This window comes from Oncorhynchus keta, chromosome 19, assembly GCF_023373465.1.
Source record: "Oncorhynchus keta strain PuntledgeMale-10-30-2019 chromosome 19, Oket_V2, whole genome shotgun sequence".
In the NCBI taxonomy this organism is placed as follows: Eukaryota; Metazoa; Chordata; class Actinopteri; order Salmoniformes; family Salmonidae; genus Oncorhynchus; species Oncorhynchus keta.
The window spans coordinates 16,897,850-16,914,293 of record NC_068439.1 but is presented as its reverse complement, the minus strand read 5'-3'; the positions used below and the strand labels follow the sequence as shown (position 1 = coordinate 16,914,293).

Here is a 16,444-nt window from a genome sequence, read left to right as displayed (position 1 = left end):
TGTGTGAGTGTGTGCAGAAGATGGTCTCAATCTCTCCAAGAGAGACAGACAGGGCTGAAATGGAGGAGAGAAGAAAGGGAGACCAAGAGAGACTGGGCTGGGGTGGCAGGGTAGCCTAGTGGTTAGAGCGTTGGAATAGTAACCGAAAGGTTGCAAGTTCAAATCCCTGAGCTGACAAGGTACAAATCTGTCGTTCTGCCCCTAAAAGGGTTCCTAGGCTGTCATTGAAAATAAGAATTTGTTCTTAACTGACGTGTACTGAGAGATCAGACACAGGGGGAGAATGAGTGCCAAAAGTATGTTGATACCCAACATTTCATTCAAATATCATGGGCATTAATATGGAGTTGGTCCCCCCTTTGCTGCTATAAGACACTCTTCTGAAGGCTTTCCACTAGATGTTTTGCTTATTGCTTCCATTCAGCCACAAGAACATTAGTGAGGTCAGGTACTGATGTTGGGCGATTACGCCTGGCTCGCAGTCGGCGTTCCAATTCATTCAAAGGTGTTTGATGGGGAAAAAGTGAGGTCAGGGCTGTGCAGGCCAGTCAAGTTCTTCCACACCGATCTCTGTATGGACCTCGTTTTGTGCACGGGGTATTGTCATGCTGAAACAGGAAAATGCCTGCCACAAAGTTGGAAGCACAGAATCGTCACAGTATCGTCCATAATGTTGCATGATGTAGAGGATAACTACCAGGGCTTGTGTGCGGCTGCTCGGCCATAGAAACCCATTTCATGAAGTTCCCGACGAACAGCTGTTGTGCTGACGTTGCTTCCAGAGGCAGTTTGGAACTCGGGAGTGAGTGTTGCAACCGAGGAACAGGCGTTTTACGCGCCACATGCTTCATCACTTGGCGGCCCTGTTCTGTGAGCCTGTGTGGCCTACCACTTACCGGCTGAGCCGTTGTTTCTCTTAGATCTCCACTTCACAATAACAACACTTACAGTTGACTGGGGCAGCTCTAGCAGGGCAGACATTTGATGAACTGACTTGTTGGAAAGGTGGCATCCTATGACGGCGCCACATTGAAAGTCACTGAGCTCTTCAGTACGGGCCATTCTACTGCCAATGTTTGTCTATGGAGATTGCATGGCGGTGTGCTCGATTTTATACACCAGTCAGCAATGGGTGTGGCTGAAATATCCAAATCCACTCATTTGTCCACATACTTTTTACATGTAGTGTAGCTAGGTGTGGGTCTTACCTCGAGTGTTGTCGGTGGAGTAGGGGTTCCCGTACTGCAGCTCTGCAGGTCTCTGGGGTACCAGGGGGGGTGGGGAGGGGTCCTGGGGGTAGGGAAGTGGGTAGCGCAGCAACACAGGCTGTTTGACCTCTGACACCTGACCATCAGCCTCCTGCTCCCTCTGTCGGCCCTGACACTGCTGCAGCTCCTGGCATGGGGAGAAGATTGCCAGTGAAGACAACTTAAAACAAAACTAGTTATTGGAAAAGATATTAGCACCCAAGAAAACCAGGTAATCTTTTCAATCATTTAGGGTTTAGGGTTTGTTTGATTAAATGTATTGGATAATTAAAAGCAGTATGCTGCTCCTGCTGGAGACAACATTTACATAAAAAATGATTGAGGATAAAAACAAAGTCTGGAGGCTTATTTCTATTGAGGTCCAGCAACAAAACCAATGTCAAGGGGCGTGGTTTCATCTTGACATTACCCGACTTTAACAGCTAGAGGCCTTAACTGAAACAATAACAAAAGGTAACCTCACCTCTGTTTTGGTAAAAAGCCTGGAGAAATGTTACCACTCAAATTCATAGACAGAGCTATGGATGCAAGGACTGACCATCCATATCGAAATTATAGTTTTAATAATGTTTTCAATAATGTTGGGTCTTGATGGGGTTCAACAGTTGAACTAAACTCATGAGGCATTTAGAAGTTATATTCTTCAAAAATCAATGAGTATATATCATAAATTAAGTCCAGGATGGATGTAGCAACTAACGATTCCAGCTTTAACCCATTACAGTCTAAGCCCTAAGCTTTATGGAATTGTTTTAAAGAAGGGCATGACTCATACCAAGGATCATTTTGCTATTTGATTTCATATTTCAATACCCCTTTAAGTATCAACAAAATATATACGAATTTGGCCTTTGCTATTAGCCCATACAAAAGCTTTGAATAACAGATTCACTACATGGAACAACAGCAAGCCCCCCAAAAAAAAGAAATCAAAAGGACGTTTATTCTGAAGTGTCTATCCTATATCTGAGAGATATAAGAAAGATTAGGAAACATTAAATATTTTTACTGTATTTAACCCCTTATTTTTCGCACTAAACATTCTCCATATATACAGTACTAGTCAACAGTTTGGACACCTACTCATCCAAGGTTTTGGGATGAGTTGGACCACAGAGTGAAGGAAAAGCAGCCAACAAGTGCTCATCATATGTGGGAACTCCTTCAAGACTGTTGGAAAAGCATTCCAGGTGAAGCTGGTTGAGAGAATGCCAAGTGTGCAAAGTCATCAAGGCAAAGGGTGGTTACTTTGAAGAATCTCAAATGTTAAATATATTTTGATTTGTTTAACACTTGTTTGGTTACTACATGATTCCATATGTGTTATTTCATAGTTGTGATGTCATCACTATTATTCTACACTGTAGAAAATTGTACAAATTATGAAAAACCCTGGAATGAGTAGGTGTGTCCAAACCTGACTGGTACTGTACTTCCATTCATTTTTTCAACTGGTACTGGGAGACCTTCAGAGGAGTCCTGTGAGACCTGTGGGCATCCTAGAGCAAAACATGTATGTGTTCGTGAGAGTCTCACCTTTCACAGAGGGGTCATATTATTGTGTAGCCCAAACTGTTTGAACGCTACAGACAGAAGATGGCAGATCGGCTGTATCGACTTCAGACGAGTCCCAATACACTTGTGGGGGCCGTAGAGCAAAAGGGAGCATGCCATCGCGAGTCTCAACTTTCCATAGAGGGGTCAAAATAGTTTGTGGCAAACAGTTCAGACAATTTTGCGAAAAGACCGATTTTCTTTGGCCTCTTTCTTCCTCCCCCCTCTTGATAAACTAGATAGCCCTGCACTAATGAAGTTAACATTTAAACGAGGCTGACCACAGGGTGAAACAAACACAGAGGATGACATTTGCACCATTTAATGGTTAGCGTATCATGGCAGTACTGTATCATTAGTTGGAATCTAGAAATTGGGGAGGAAGCTATATAAATAGTAGTAGGTTGGTAAATGCAGTGCTTTTGGTAGGCTTATTATGGGGTGGCAAGTAGCCTAGTGGTTAGAGCGTTGGGCCAGTAACTGAAAGGATGCTGGATCGAATCCCCTAACTCACAAGGTAAAAATCTGTCATTCTGCCCCTGAACAAGGCAGTTGTTCCCCGGTAGGCAGTCATTGTAAATAATAATTTGTTCTTAACTGACTTGCCAAGTTAAATAAAGGTTAAATGTAAAAAGATATATAATATAAATATAATATAAACTCTTGCAGGCTTCAGTAGTAGCTCTATGAAAGCACTTAATAAAATCTGTTATAAGTGGTGAATGTTAATAGTACCTCCTTGAGTTGATTCTTCTCTCTGAGGGCCTGAGCCAGATTCTCCTTCAGCTCTGTCACCTCCATGGCCCTCTCTACCATCTGGATCTACACAGAGGAAACATTAGACAAAACACTAGACAAAACATTGTACGCATTTGGCCACAAGGGAAAGAGAAGTTACAGATGTATCCTTTAATAAGTCATCATGTATATAGCATCCCAGACATAACCTATTCTAGTGCACTGGGGTGAATGTAAATCAAACACGTGTGTGTGTGTGTGTGTGTGTGTGTGTGTGTGTGTGTGTGTGTGTGTGTGTGTGTGTGTGTGTGTGTGTGTGTGTGTGTGTATATATATATATATATATATATATATATATAGAAAGTTCTCACACCCCTTGACTTTGACATTGGTTGTGTTACAAAGTGGGATTAAAATTGATGTCTTTTTTTGTCAATAAGCTACACAGAATACTCTAATGTAAAAGTAGAAGAACAATTCTAACGTTTTGTAAAATGTATAGAATATAAAACACATATATCTTCATTAAGTATTCAACCCCCTGAGTCAATACATGTTAGAATCACCTTTGACAGTGATTACAGCTTTGAGTCTTTCTGGGTAAATCTCTAAGAGCTTTCCACACCTGGATTGTACAATATTTGCACATAATTTTTTTTTTTAAACCTTCAAGCTCTGTCAAGTTGGCTGTTGATCATTTCTAAACGGCCATTTTCAGCCACGGCCATTGCCACAGATGTTCAAGACAATTTAAGTCAAAACTGTAACTAGGCCCCTCAGGAACATTTAATGTCATCTTGGTAAGCAACTCCAGTTGTATATTTGGCCTTGTGTTTTAGGTTATTGTCCAGCTGAAAGGTGAATTTATCTCCCAGCGTCTTATCTTCTAGGATTATGCTTTAATGCCTTATTGCAAACAGGATGCATGTTTTGGAACATTTGTATTCTGTAGTGGCTTCCTGTTTTTCATCTGTCTTATAGGTCAGCCATTAAACTAACTGTTTTAAAGTCACCATTGGCCTCATGGTGAAATCCCTGAGCGGTTTCCCTTCCTCTCCGGTCAACTGTTAGGAAGGACACCCGTATCTTTCTAGTGACTGAGTGTATTGATACATCATCCAAAGTGTAATTAATAACAGTTTCGGTGCCCTTCTTTGCAAGGCATTCGAAAACCTCCCTGGTCTTTGTGGTTGAATCTGTGTTTGAAATTCACTGCTCGACCGAGGGACCTTATAGATAATTGTATTTGTAGGGTAAGGATAAGGTAGTCCATGCAACTTACTATGTGACTTGTTAAGCACATGTTTACTCCTGAACTTATTTAGGGTTGCCATAACAAAGGGGTTGAATACTTATTGCATCAAGACATTTAAGCTTTCCATTTTTAATGAATTTGTAAATTATGGGATAATGTGTGTAGGCCAGTGACACAAAATCTAAATTTCATCCATTTTAAATTCTGTCTGTAACACACATTTTTGGGGAGAAGGCACTGTGTGCACATTGTTAAGTTACAGCCTTATACTACCTCATCAATCTCCACACAATACCCCATAATGACAATACCCCATAATGACAATACCCCATAATGACAAAGAAAAAACAGGTTTTTAGAAATGTTTTGTATTCAGACCCTTTCCTCCGAGACCCATAATTGAGCTCAGGTGCATCCCGAGTGGCGCAGCGGTCTAAGGCACTACATCTCAGTGCAAGAGGCACTACATCTCAGTGCTAGAGGCACTGCATCTCAGTGCAAGAGGCACTACATCTCAGTGCTAGAGGCACTACATCTCAGTGCTAGAGGCACTACATCTCAGTGCAAGAGGCACTACATCTCAGTGCAAGAGGCACTACATCTCAGTGCTAGAGGCACTACATCTCAGTGCAAGAGGCACTACATCTCAGTGCAAGAGGCACTACATCTCAGTGCAAGAGGCACTACATCTCAGTGCTAGAGGCACTACATCTCAGTGCTAGAGGCACTGCATCTCAGTGCAAGAGGCACTACATCTCAGTGCAAGAGGCACTACATCTCAGTGCAAGAGGCACTACATCTCAGTGCAAGAGGCACTACATCTCAGTGCTAGAGGCACTACATCTCAGTGCAAGAGGCACTACATCTCAGTGCAAGAGGCACTACATCTCAGTGCAAGAGGCACTACATCTCAGTGCAAGAGGCACTACATCTCAGTGCAAGAGGCACTACATCTCAGTGCTAGAGGCACTACATCTCAGTGCAAGAGGCACTGCATCTCAGTGCAAGAGGCACTGCATCTCAGTGCAAGAGGCACTGCATCTCAGTGCAAGAGGCACTGCATCTCAGTGCAAGAGGCACTACATCTCAGTGCAAGAGGCACTACATCTCAGTGCTAGAGGCACTACATCTCAGTGCAAGAGGCACTACATCTCAGTGCTAGAGGCACTACATCTCAGTGCAAGAGGCACTACATCTCAGTGCAAGAGGCACTACATCTCAGTGCAAGAGGCACTACATCTCAGTGCAAGAGGCACTACATCTCAGTGCAAGAGGCACTACATCTCAGTGCAAGAGGCACTACATCTCAGTGCAAGAGGCACTGCATCTCAGTGCAAGAGGCACTGCATCTCAGTGCTAGAGGCACTGCATCTCAGTGCAAGAGGCACTGCATCTCAGTGCTAGAGGCACTACATCTCAGTGCAAGAGGCACTGCATCTCAGTGCTAGAGGCACTACATCTCAGTGCAAGAGGCACTGCATCTCAGTGCTAGAGGCACTGCATCTCAGTGCAAGAGGCACTGCATCTCAGTGCAAGAGGCACTGCATCTCAGTGCTAGAGGCACTACATCTCAGTGCAAGAGGCACTGCATCTCAGTGCTAGAGGCACTGCATCTCAGTGCAAGAGGCACTGCATCTCAGTGCTAGAGGCACTACATCTCAGTGCAAGAGGCACTGCATCTCAGTGCTAGAGGCACTACATCTCAGTGCAAGAGGCACTGCATCTCAGTGCTAGAGGCACTGCATCTCAGTGCAAGAGGCACTGCATCTCAGTGCAAGAGGCACTGCATCTCAGTGCTAGAGGCACTGCATCTCAGTGCTAGAGGCACTGCATCTCAGTGCAAGAGGCACTGCATCTCAGTGCAAGAGGCACTGCATCTCAGTGCAAGAGGCACTGCATCTCAGTGCAAGAGGCACTACATCTCAGTGCAAGAGGCACTGCATCTCAGTGCAAGAGGCACTGCATCTCAGTGCAAGAGGCACTGCATCTCAGTGCAAGAGGCACTGCATCTCAGTGCAAGAGGCACTGCATCTCAGTGCAAGAGGCACTGCATCTCAGTGCAAGAGGCACTGCATCTCAGTGCTAGAGGCACTGCATCTCAGTGCTAGAGGCACTGCATCTCAGTGCTAGAGGCACTGCATCTCAGTGCTAGAGGCACTGCATCTCAGTGCTAGAGGCACTGCATCTCAGTGCTAGAGGCACTGCATCTCAGTGCTAGAGGCACTGCATCTCAGTGCTAGAGGCACTGCATCTCAGTGCAAGAGGCACTGCATCTCAGTGCAAGAGGCACTGCATCTCAGTGCAAGAGGCACTGCATCTCAGTGCAAGAGGCACTGCATCTCAGTGCAAGAGGTGCACGAGGCACTGCATCTCAGTGCACGAGGCACTGCATCTCAGTGCAAGAGGCACTGCATCTCAGTGCAAGAGGCACTGCATCTCAGTGCAAGAGGCACTGCATCTCAGTGCAAGAGGCACTGCATCTCAGTGCAAGAGGCACTGCATCTCAGTGCAAGAGGCACTGCATCTCAGTGCAAGAGGCACTGCATCTCACTACAGTCCCTAGTTCGAATCCAGGCTGTATAACATCCGGCCGTGATTGGGAGTCCCATAGGGCGGCGCACAATTGGTCCAGCATCGCCCAGGTTTGGCCGGTGTAGGCAGTCATTGTAAATAAGAATTTGTTCTTAACTGACTTGATTAGTTAAACAAAAGTTAAATAAAACTTTTTAAAATCCTTTTTCCATTGATCATCCTTGAGATGTTTCTACAACTTGATTGGAGTCCACCTGTCATAAATTCAATTGTTTGGACATGATTTGGAAAGGCACACACCTGTCTATGTTAGATCCAACAGTTGACAGTGCATGTCAGAGCAAAAACATCACTGCTCTAGAGGAGATCTGCATGGAGGAATGGGCCAAAATACCAGCAAGTGTGTGAAAACATTGTGAAGACTTACAAAAAACGTTTGATCTCTGTCATTGCCAACAAAGGGTATATAACAAAGACCATTAGAGTTACTAACTGTGTCTGTGTATTTATCTCTCTCCAGACCATTAGGGATACTAACTGTGTATTTATCTCTCTCCAGACCATTAGGGTTACTAACTGTGTATTTATCTCTCTCCAGACCATTAGGGTTACTAACTGTGTATTTATCTCTCTCCAGACCATTAGGGTTACTAACTGTGTATTTATCTCTCTCCAGACCATTAGGGTTACTAACTGTGTATTTATCTCTCTCCAGACCATTAGGGTTACGAACTGTGTATTTATCTCTCTTCAGACCATTAGGGTTACTAACTGTGTATTTATCTCTCTCCAGACCATTACGGTTACTAACTGTGTCTGTGTATTTCTCTCCAGACCATTAGGGTTACTGTGTATTTATCTCTCTTCAGACCATTAGGGTTACTAACTGTGTCTGTGTATTTATCTCTCTTCAGACCATTAGGGTTACTAACTGTGTATTTATCTCTCTCCAGACCATTAGGGTTACTAACTGTGTCTGTGTATTTATCTCTCTCCAGACCATTGGGGTTACTAACTGTGTATTTATCTCTCTTCAGACCATTAGGGTTACTAACTGTGTATTTATCTCTCTTCAGACCATTAGGGTTACTAACTGTGTATTTATCTCTCTTCAGACCATTAGGGTTACTAACTGTGTATTTATCTCTCTCCAGACCATTAGGGTTACTAACTGTGTCTGTGTATTTATCTCTCCAGACCATTAGGGTTACTAACTGTGTATTTATCTCTTCAGACCATTAGGGTTACTAACTGTGTATTTATCTCTCTTCAGACCATTAGGGTTACTAACTGTGTATTTATCTCTCTTCAGACCACTAGGGTTACTAACTGTGTCTGTGTATTTATCTCTCTCCAGACCATTAGGGTTACTAACTGTGTATTTATCTCTTCAGACCATTAGGGTTACTAACTGTGTATTTATCTCTCTTCAGACCATTAGGGTTACTAACTGTGTATTTATCTCTCTTCAGACCATTAGGGTTACTAACTGTGTATTTATCTCTCTTCAGACCATTAGGGTTACTAACTGTGTATTTATCTCTCTTCAGACCATTAGGGTTACTAACTGTGTATTTATCTCTCTCCAGACCATTAGGGTTACTAACTGTGTATTTATCTCTTCAGACCATTAGGGTTACTAACTGTGTATTTATCTCTCTTCAGACCATTAGGGTTACTAACTGTGTATTTATCTCTCTTCAGACCATTAGGGTTACTAACTGTGTATTTATCTCTCTTCAGACCATTAGGGTTACTAACTGTGTATTTATCTCTCTTCAGACCATTAGGGTTACTAACTGTGTATTTATCTCTCTTCAGACCATTAGGGTTACTAACTGTGTATTTCTCTCTTCAGACCATTAGGGTTACTAACTGTGTATTTATCTCTCTCCAGACCATTAGGGTTACTAACTGTGTATTTATCTCTCTCCAGACCATTAGGGTTACTAACTGTGTCTGTGTATTTATCTCTCTTCAGACCATTAGGGTTACTAACTGTGTATTTATCTCTCTCCAGACCATTAGGGTTACTAACTGTGTCTGTGTATTTATCTCTATCCGGAGACACTATCAAAGGAAAGAGCCTACTATTTACTGCACAGATGAGCATACACTCACTCACAGAACTCAAACACACACACACGCCTAACTAACTCTGAGAGAAGTACACACTTACTCATGAGAAACACACACTTGCTCGTGCACAGACACACACAGACACACACTGAGCCATTCCAGAGGAATATGGGGACCAGAGGAGGAACAATATAGACTGAGATGACCTCACAGGGCTGACAGACACAACCGTATCAGCCTGGCAGAGAGACGGGGTGTGTTTGTGTGTGTACAACTATTGTTCTTAAATGTGAGCATGACCGTGTGTGTGTGAGAATAGTGTGTGTGTATGCGTTGATGACTTACCCTGAATCGCTCCTCCTCATTGGCCAGTCTCTGCTTAAGCGTCTCGTTGATAGCACACTGCTCCGCCCACTTCTCCTCCATCCTCGCCAGCTCTTCCTCCACCGAACGAGTCTGTTCTTTCTCTACCTCTTCCGCAGTCTTCCCCTCATCCTCCACACTCCTCTCATCCACCTCTTCAGCACTCTTCCTCTCCTTCTCCACCTCCACCCAACTCTCCATCTTCATGCTCTCCTCTCCTTCACTCATGTCCTCCTTCCTCTCCTCTCCTTCACTCATGTCCTCCTTCCTCTCCTCTCCTCCACTCCTGTCCTCCTTCCTCTCCTCTCCTTCACTCCTGTCCTCCTTCCTCTCCTCTCCTTCACTCCTGTCCTCCTTCCTCTCCTCTCCTCCACTCCTGTCCTCCTTCCTCTCCTCTCCTCCACTCATGTCCTCCTTCCTCTCCTCTCCTCCACTCCTGTCCTCCTTCCTCTCCTCTCCTCCACTCCTGTCCTCCTTCCTCTCCTCTTCCACACTCCCATCTTCTTTCCCTTCCTCCTCTCCACTCACTTCTCTTTCCATCTCTTCCTTATTCCGCCCCTTCCACTCTTTCACCCCAGCTCTCATGGTCTCCATGCCGGAGAATGTGTTGGTGTGTGTGTTGGTCTGTGCGTAAGTGTGTGTGTGTTCCCTGTTTTTGTCACGCCGGTTAGGGACTACTACCGGCCTCTCACTGTCTCCTCTCAGCACAGTTGCAGACAGATTGCCTGTAAACATATACACGTTAGAGGATTTAGTATGAAAGAGATAAGAGAGTGAGTGTCTGTGTGTGTATACCTGCTGTAGGTGACTCTGGACTGGGTGTCAGTGGCTCCTGTGCCGTCTCAGTGGCAGCGTTTCTCTTGACCTCCTACAAACATGAGGAAACAAGTTGAATCAATCTGTGGACATCAGACTCACCGAGGCTGCATCCTATTCCTCACCGTTTGGTCAGCTGCGTGATTAACTTCTGTGTTCATAGGTGTTCAAAATGGAGAGTTCCGGCAAAACCGTAGTCTCCACCAAACAGGCCCGTCTGGACTACTGCGACTCTCTGTGTTCAACCTTCCCATGTCACCCCGCTCCTCCGTGTCACCCCGCTCCTCTGTGTCACCCCGCTCCTCCGTGTCACCCCGCTCCTCCTTGTCACCCCGCTCCTCCGTGTCACCCCGCTCCTCCGTGTCACCCCGCTCCTCCGTGTCACCCCGCTCCTCCGTGTCACCCCGCTCCTCTGTGTCACCCCGCTCCTCCGTGTCACCCCGCTCCTCCTTGTCACCCCGCTCCTCCGTGTCACCCCGCTCCTCCGTGTCACCCCGCTCCTCCGTGTCACCCCGCTCCTCCTTGTCACCCCGCTCCTCCGTGTCACCCCGCTCCTCCGTGTCACCCCGCTCCTCCTTGTCACCCCGCTCCTCCGTGTCACCCCGCTCCTCCGTGTCACCCCGCTCCTCCGTGTCACCCCGCTCCTCCGTGTCACCCCGCTCCTCCGTGTCACCCCGCTCCTCCGTGTCACCCCGCTCCTCCGTGTCACCCCGCTCCTCCGTGTCACCCCGCTCCTCCGTGTCACCCCGCTCCTCCTTGTCACCCCGCTCCTCCGTGTCACCCCGCTCCTCCGTGTCACCCCGCTCCTCCTTGTCACCCCGCTCCTCCTTGTCACCCCGCTCCTCCGTGTCACCCCGCTCCTCCTTGTCACCCCGCTCCTCCGTGTCACCCCGCTCCTCCGTGTCACCCCGCTCCTCCTTGTCACCCCGCTCCTCCGTGTCACCCCGCTCCTCCGTGTCACCCCGCTCCTCCTTGTCACCCCGCTCCTCCTCACACTCCACTGGCTTCCAGTTGAAGCTCACATCCACTACAAGACTATGGTGCTTACCTACAGAGCAGCAAGAGGAACTGACCCCCCCTTCCTTCAGGCTCTGCTCAAACCCTATGCCCCAACACGAGCACTCCGTTCTGTCACCTCTGGTCTCTTGGTCTCCGACCAGTCCAAGCTCTTCTCTGTCCTGGCACCCCAATGGTGGAACCAGCTTCCCCCTGAAACTAGGACCTCCAGAAACTCTACCTCTTCAAAGACTACCTTAAATAATCCCACAGCACTACCTCCTCCCCACCTCGAGAAAATAAAAGCCTTTTGTGAACGAACACTCTCATTTGACTTTTCCCCTCACTAGCTCTGACTTTATTGAGGGAAAATGTACGTACTATGACTGGGATATGTGGTTGTCCTATCTAGTTATCTGAATATAAATGCACTAACTGTAAGTTGCTCTGGATAAGAGCATCTGCTAAATTACTCAAATGTAAAAAAAATCAAATATACCACAAGATGGCGGTGTGACGATGTAGTGTAGTACAGAATTGTAGACAGACAGACACTCACCCCCTGGGCCTCGCTGATCTTGGCCACCTGCCTACGGAGCCGCTGACACTCCCTGTACTTCTCCTTGTAGTGCTCAGCGGCCATATGGAGACGCAGCTTCAGCTCCTCCATTTCTCTCTGTAGCTCAGCCTCTGCCTCAGACACCACACACCCCCCCTCACTGGAGGTCCCCACACCCTGGGGGAGGGAGAATTAGGGGGGAGCAGACAGAGGAGGTGGGAGAGGGAGAGTTAGGGGGGGTAGAGGGGGAGGGTGGGGCAGACAGTGGGAGGTGGGGGAGGGAGAGCAGACAGCGGGAGGTGGGGGAGGGAGAGTTAGGGGGAGGGGGAGCAGACAGCAGGAGGTGGGGGAGGGAGGGAGAGTTAGGAGGAGGGGGAGCAGACAGTGGGAGGTGGGGGAGGGAGGGAGAGTTAGGGGGAGGGGGAGCAGACAGTGGGAGGTGGGGGAGGGAGGGAGAGTTAGGGGGAGGGGGAGCAGACAGCGGGAGGTGGGGGGAGGGGGAGTTAGGGGAGGGAGGCAGAGTTAGGGGAGGGGGAGCAGACAGTGGGAGGTGGGGGAGGGGGAGTTAGGGGGAGGGAGGCAGAGTTAGGGGAGGGGGAGCAGACAGTGGGAGGTGGGGGAGGGAGAGTTAGGGGAGGGAGGCAGAGTTAGGGGAGGGGGAGCAGACAGTGGGAGGTGGGGGAGGGAGGGAGGGAGGGAGAGTTAGGGGGAGGGGGAGCAGACAGCGGGAGGTGGGGGAGGGAGGGAGAGTTAGGGGGAGGGGGAGCAGACAGAGGGAGGTGGGGGAGGGAGAGTTGGGGGGTAGAGGGGGAGGGGTTGGGGGAGTAGTTCAGCACAAAGAGATAATTCAGTGTTGATATTCAGTTACTAAACTTGTCTCTAGCACATAGCAGTTATAAATTATTCTTCTATTTCTATTTAACAAAACTGAGAAAGATAAATTCATGAGAGGATCCTCCAAAGTTCAAGCCTGAAGCAACTTCCTGGTTCAACTGTATGAATGTGTCTGTGGATATCTATGGTCAGAAATGACCGAATACAAACAGTGTAGTTATTCCCTCCGTAAGGCAATCAAACAACAAAGTGTCAGTATAGAGACAATTCAACGGCTCAGACACGAGACGTATGTGGCAGGGTCTACAGAAAATCACGGATTACAAAAAGAAAACCAGCCCCGTTGCGGACGTCGACGTCTTGCTCCTAGACTAATTAAACTTCTTTACGCGCTTTGAGGATAATACAGTGCCGCCGACACGGCCGCTACCAAGGACTGTGGGCTCTCCTTCTCCGTAGCCGACGTGAGTAAGACATTTAAGCATGTTAACCCTCACAAGGCTACCGGCCCAGACGACATCCATAGCCACGTCCTCAGAGCATGAGCAGACCATCTGGCTGGTGTGTTTACAGACATATTTAACCTCTCCCTATCGGCTGTCCCCACATGCTTCAAGAGAGCCACCATTGTTCCTGTTCCTAAGAAAGCTAAGGTAACTGAACGAAATGACTATCGCCCTGTAGCACTCACTTCTGTCATCATTAAGTGTTTTGAGAGACTATTCAAGGATCATATCACCTCGACCCTACCTGACACCCTAGACCCACTTCAGTTTGTTTACCAGCCAATAGGTCCACAGACGATGCAATCGCCATCACACTGCACACTGCCCTATCCCATCTGGACAAGAGGAATACCTATGTAAGAATGCTGTTCATTGACTACAGCTCAGCCTTCAACACCATAGTACCCTCCAAACTCAACATTAAGCTTGAGACCCTGAGTCTCGACCCCGCCCTGTGCAACTGGGTACTGGACTTCCTGACGGGCCGACCCCCAGGTGGTGAGGGTAGGTAACAACATCTCCACTCCGGTGATTCTCACCAATGGGGCCCCACAAGGGTGTGTTCTCAGCCCCCTCCTGTACTCCCTGTTCACCCATGACTGCGTGGCCATGCACGCATCCAACTCAATCATCAAGTTTGCAGATGACACAACAGCGGTAGGCTTGATTACCAACAACGACGAGACGGCCTACAGGGAGGAGGTGAAGGTCCTCGGAGTGTGGTGTCAGGAAAATAACCTCTTACTCAATGTCAGCGAAACAAAAGAGATGATCGTGGACTTCAGGAAACAGCAAAGGGAGCACCCCCTTATCCACATCGACGGGACAGCAGTGGAGAAAGCTCCTCGGTGTTCATATCACCCACACACTGAAACAGTCCACGCACACAGACAGTGTGGTGAAGAAGGCGCAACAGTGCATCTTCAACCGCAGGAGGCTGAAAAAATCCTCACTAACTTTTACAGATGCATAATTGACAGCATCCTGTCAGGCTCTATCACTGCCTGGTACGGCAACTGCTCCGCCCACAACCGCAAGGTTCTCTAGAGGGTGGTGCGGTCTGCACAACACATCACCGGGGGCAAACTACCTGCCCTCCAGGACACCTACACCACCCGATGTTACAGGAAGGCCAAAAATATCATCAAGGACAACAACCACCCGAGCCACTACCTGTTCACCCCGCTATCATCCAGAAGGCGAGGTCAGTACAGGTGCATGAAAGCAGGGACCGAGAGACTGAAAAACAGCTTCCATCTCAATGCCAACAGACTGTTAAACAGCCATCACTAACACAGTGAGGCAGCTGCCAACATACAGACTTGATGTCATAGGCCACTTAATAAATGAACACTAGTCACTTTAATAATGCCACTTTAAGAATGTTTACATATCTCACATTACTCATCTCATATATAATGTATACTGTATCCCTCACTATATATTCCTTACTATCTATTACATCTTAGCCACTCTGTCACTGCTCATCCATATATTTCATACTCATATATTAACATCCTGTTCCTTTACTAGATTGTGTGTATTGGTTTTGTTGTGGAATTATTAGATACCTGTTAGATACTGCTGCACTGTGGAATCTAGAAGCACAAGCATTTCACTACACTCACAATAACATCTGCTCACCATGTGTATGTGACCAATAACATCTGCTCACCATGTGTATGTGTCCAATAACATCTGCTCACCATGTGTATGTGTCCAATAACATCTGCTAACCATGTGTATGTGTCCAATAACATCTGCTCACCATGTGTATGTGTCCAATAACATCTGCTAACCATGTGTATGTGTCCAATAACATCTGCTCACCATGTGTATGTGTCCAATAACATCTGCTAACCATGTGTATGTGTCCAATAACATCTGCTAACCATGTGTATGTGACCAATAACATCTGTGTATGTGACAATAACATCTGCTAACCATGTGTATGTGTCCAATAACATCTGCTAACCATGTGTATGTGTCCAATAACATCTGCTCACCATGTGTATGTGACCAATAACATCTGCTCACCATGTGTATGTGACCAATAACATCTGCTCACCATGTGTATGTGTCCAATAACATCTGCTCACCATGTGTATGTGACCAATAACATCTGCTAACCATGTGTATGTGTCCAATAACATCTGCTCACCATGTGTATGTGTCCAATAACATCTGCTAACCATGTGTATGTGACCAATAACATCTGCTCACCATGTGTATGTGTCCAATAACATCTGCTAACCATGTGTATGTGTCCACATCTGCTCACCATGTGTATGTGACCAATAACATCTGCTCACCATGTGTATGTGACCAACCATAACAACATCTGCTCACCATGTGTATGTGACCAATAACATCTGCTCACCATGTGTATGTGACCAATAACATCTGCTAACCATGTGTATGTGTCCAATAACATCTGCTCACCATGTGTATGTGTCCAATAACATCTGCTAACCATGTGTATGTGACCAATAACATCTGCTAACCATGTGTATGTGTCCAATAACATCTGCTCACCATGTGTATGTGACCAATAACATCTGCTAACCATGTGTATGTGTCCAATAACATCTGCTCACCATGTGTATGTGTCCAATAACATCTGCTCACCATGTGTATGTGACCAATAACATCTGCTCACCATGTGTATGTGACCAATAACATCTGCTAACCATGTGTATGTGTCCAATATCATCTGCTAACCATGTGTATGTGTCCAATAACATCTGCTCACCATGTGTATGTGACCAATAACATCTGCTCACCATGTGTATGTGTCCAATAACATCTGCTCACCATGTGTATGTGACCAATAACATCTGCTAACCATGTGTATGTGACCAATAACATCTGCTAACCATGTGTATGTGACCAATAACATCTGATCACCACTCAGTCCAGCTACATTAAACCTGTCCAGCAGGTG

At 46.7% G+C, this 16,444-nt stretch overlaps 1 protein-coding gene across 1 annotated transcript in view; it reads right to left on the bottom strand.

The window, feature by feature from the left end:
• Window positions 1-16,444, bottom strand: part of LOC118377838 (uncharacterized) — a 64,992-nt gene that overhangs the window by 3,225 nt on the left and 45,323 nt on the right. The window contains exons 6-10 of the mRNA XM_052471813.1: window positions 12,161-12,337; window positions 10,585-10,657; window positions 9,772-10,514; window positions 3,558-3,644; window positions 1,209-1,395 (exon numbers count right to left, since the gene is read on the bottom strand). Of these exons, the coding sequence (XP_052327773.1) occupies window positions 1,209-1,395; window positions 3,558-3,644; window positions 9,772-10,514; window positions 10,585-10,657; window positions 12,161-12,337 (1,267 nt within the window). The remainder of the gene's footprint in view (window positions 1-1,208; window positions 1,396-3,557; window positions 3,645-9,771; window positions 10,515-10,584; window positions 10,658-12,160; window positions 12,338-16,444) is intronic.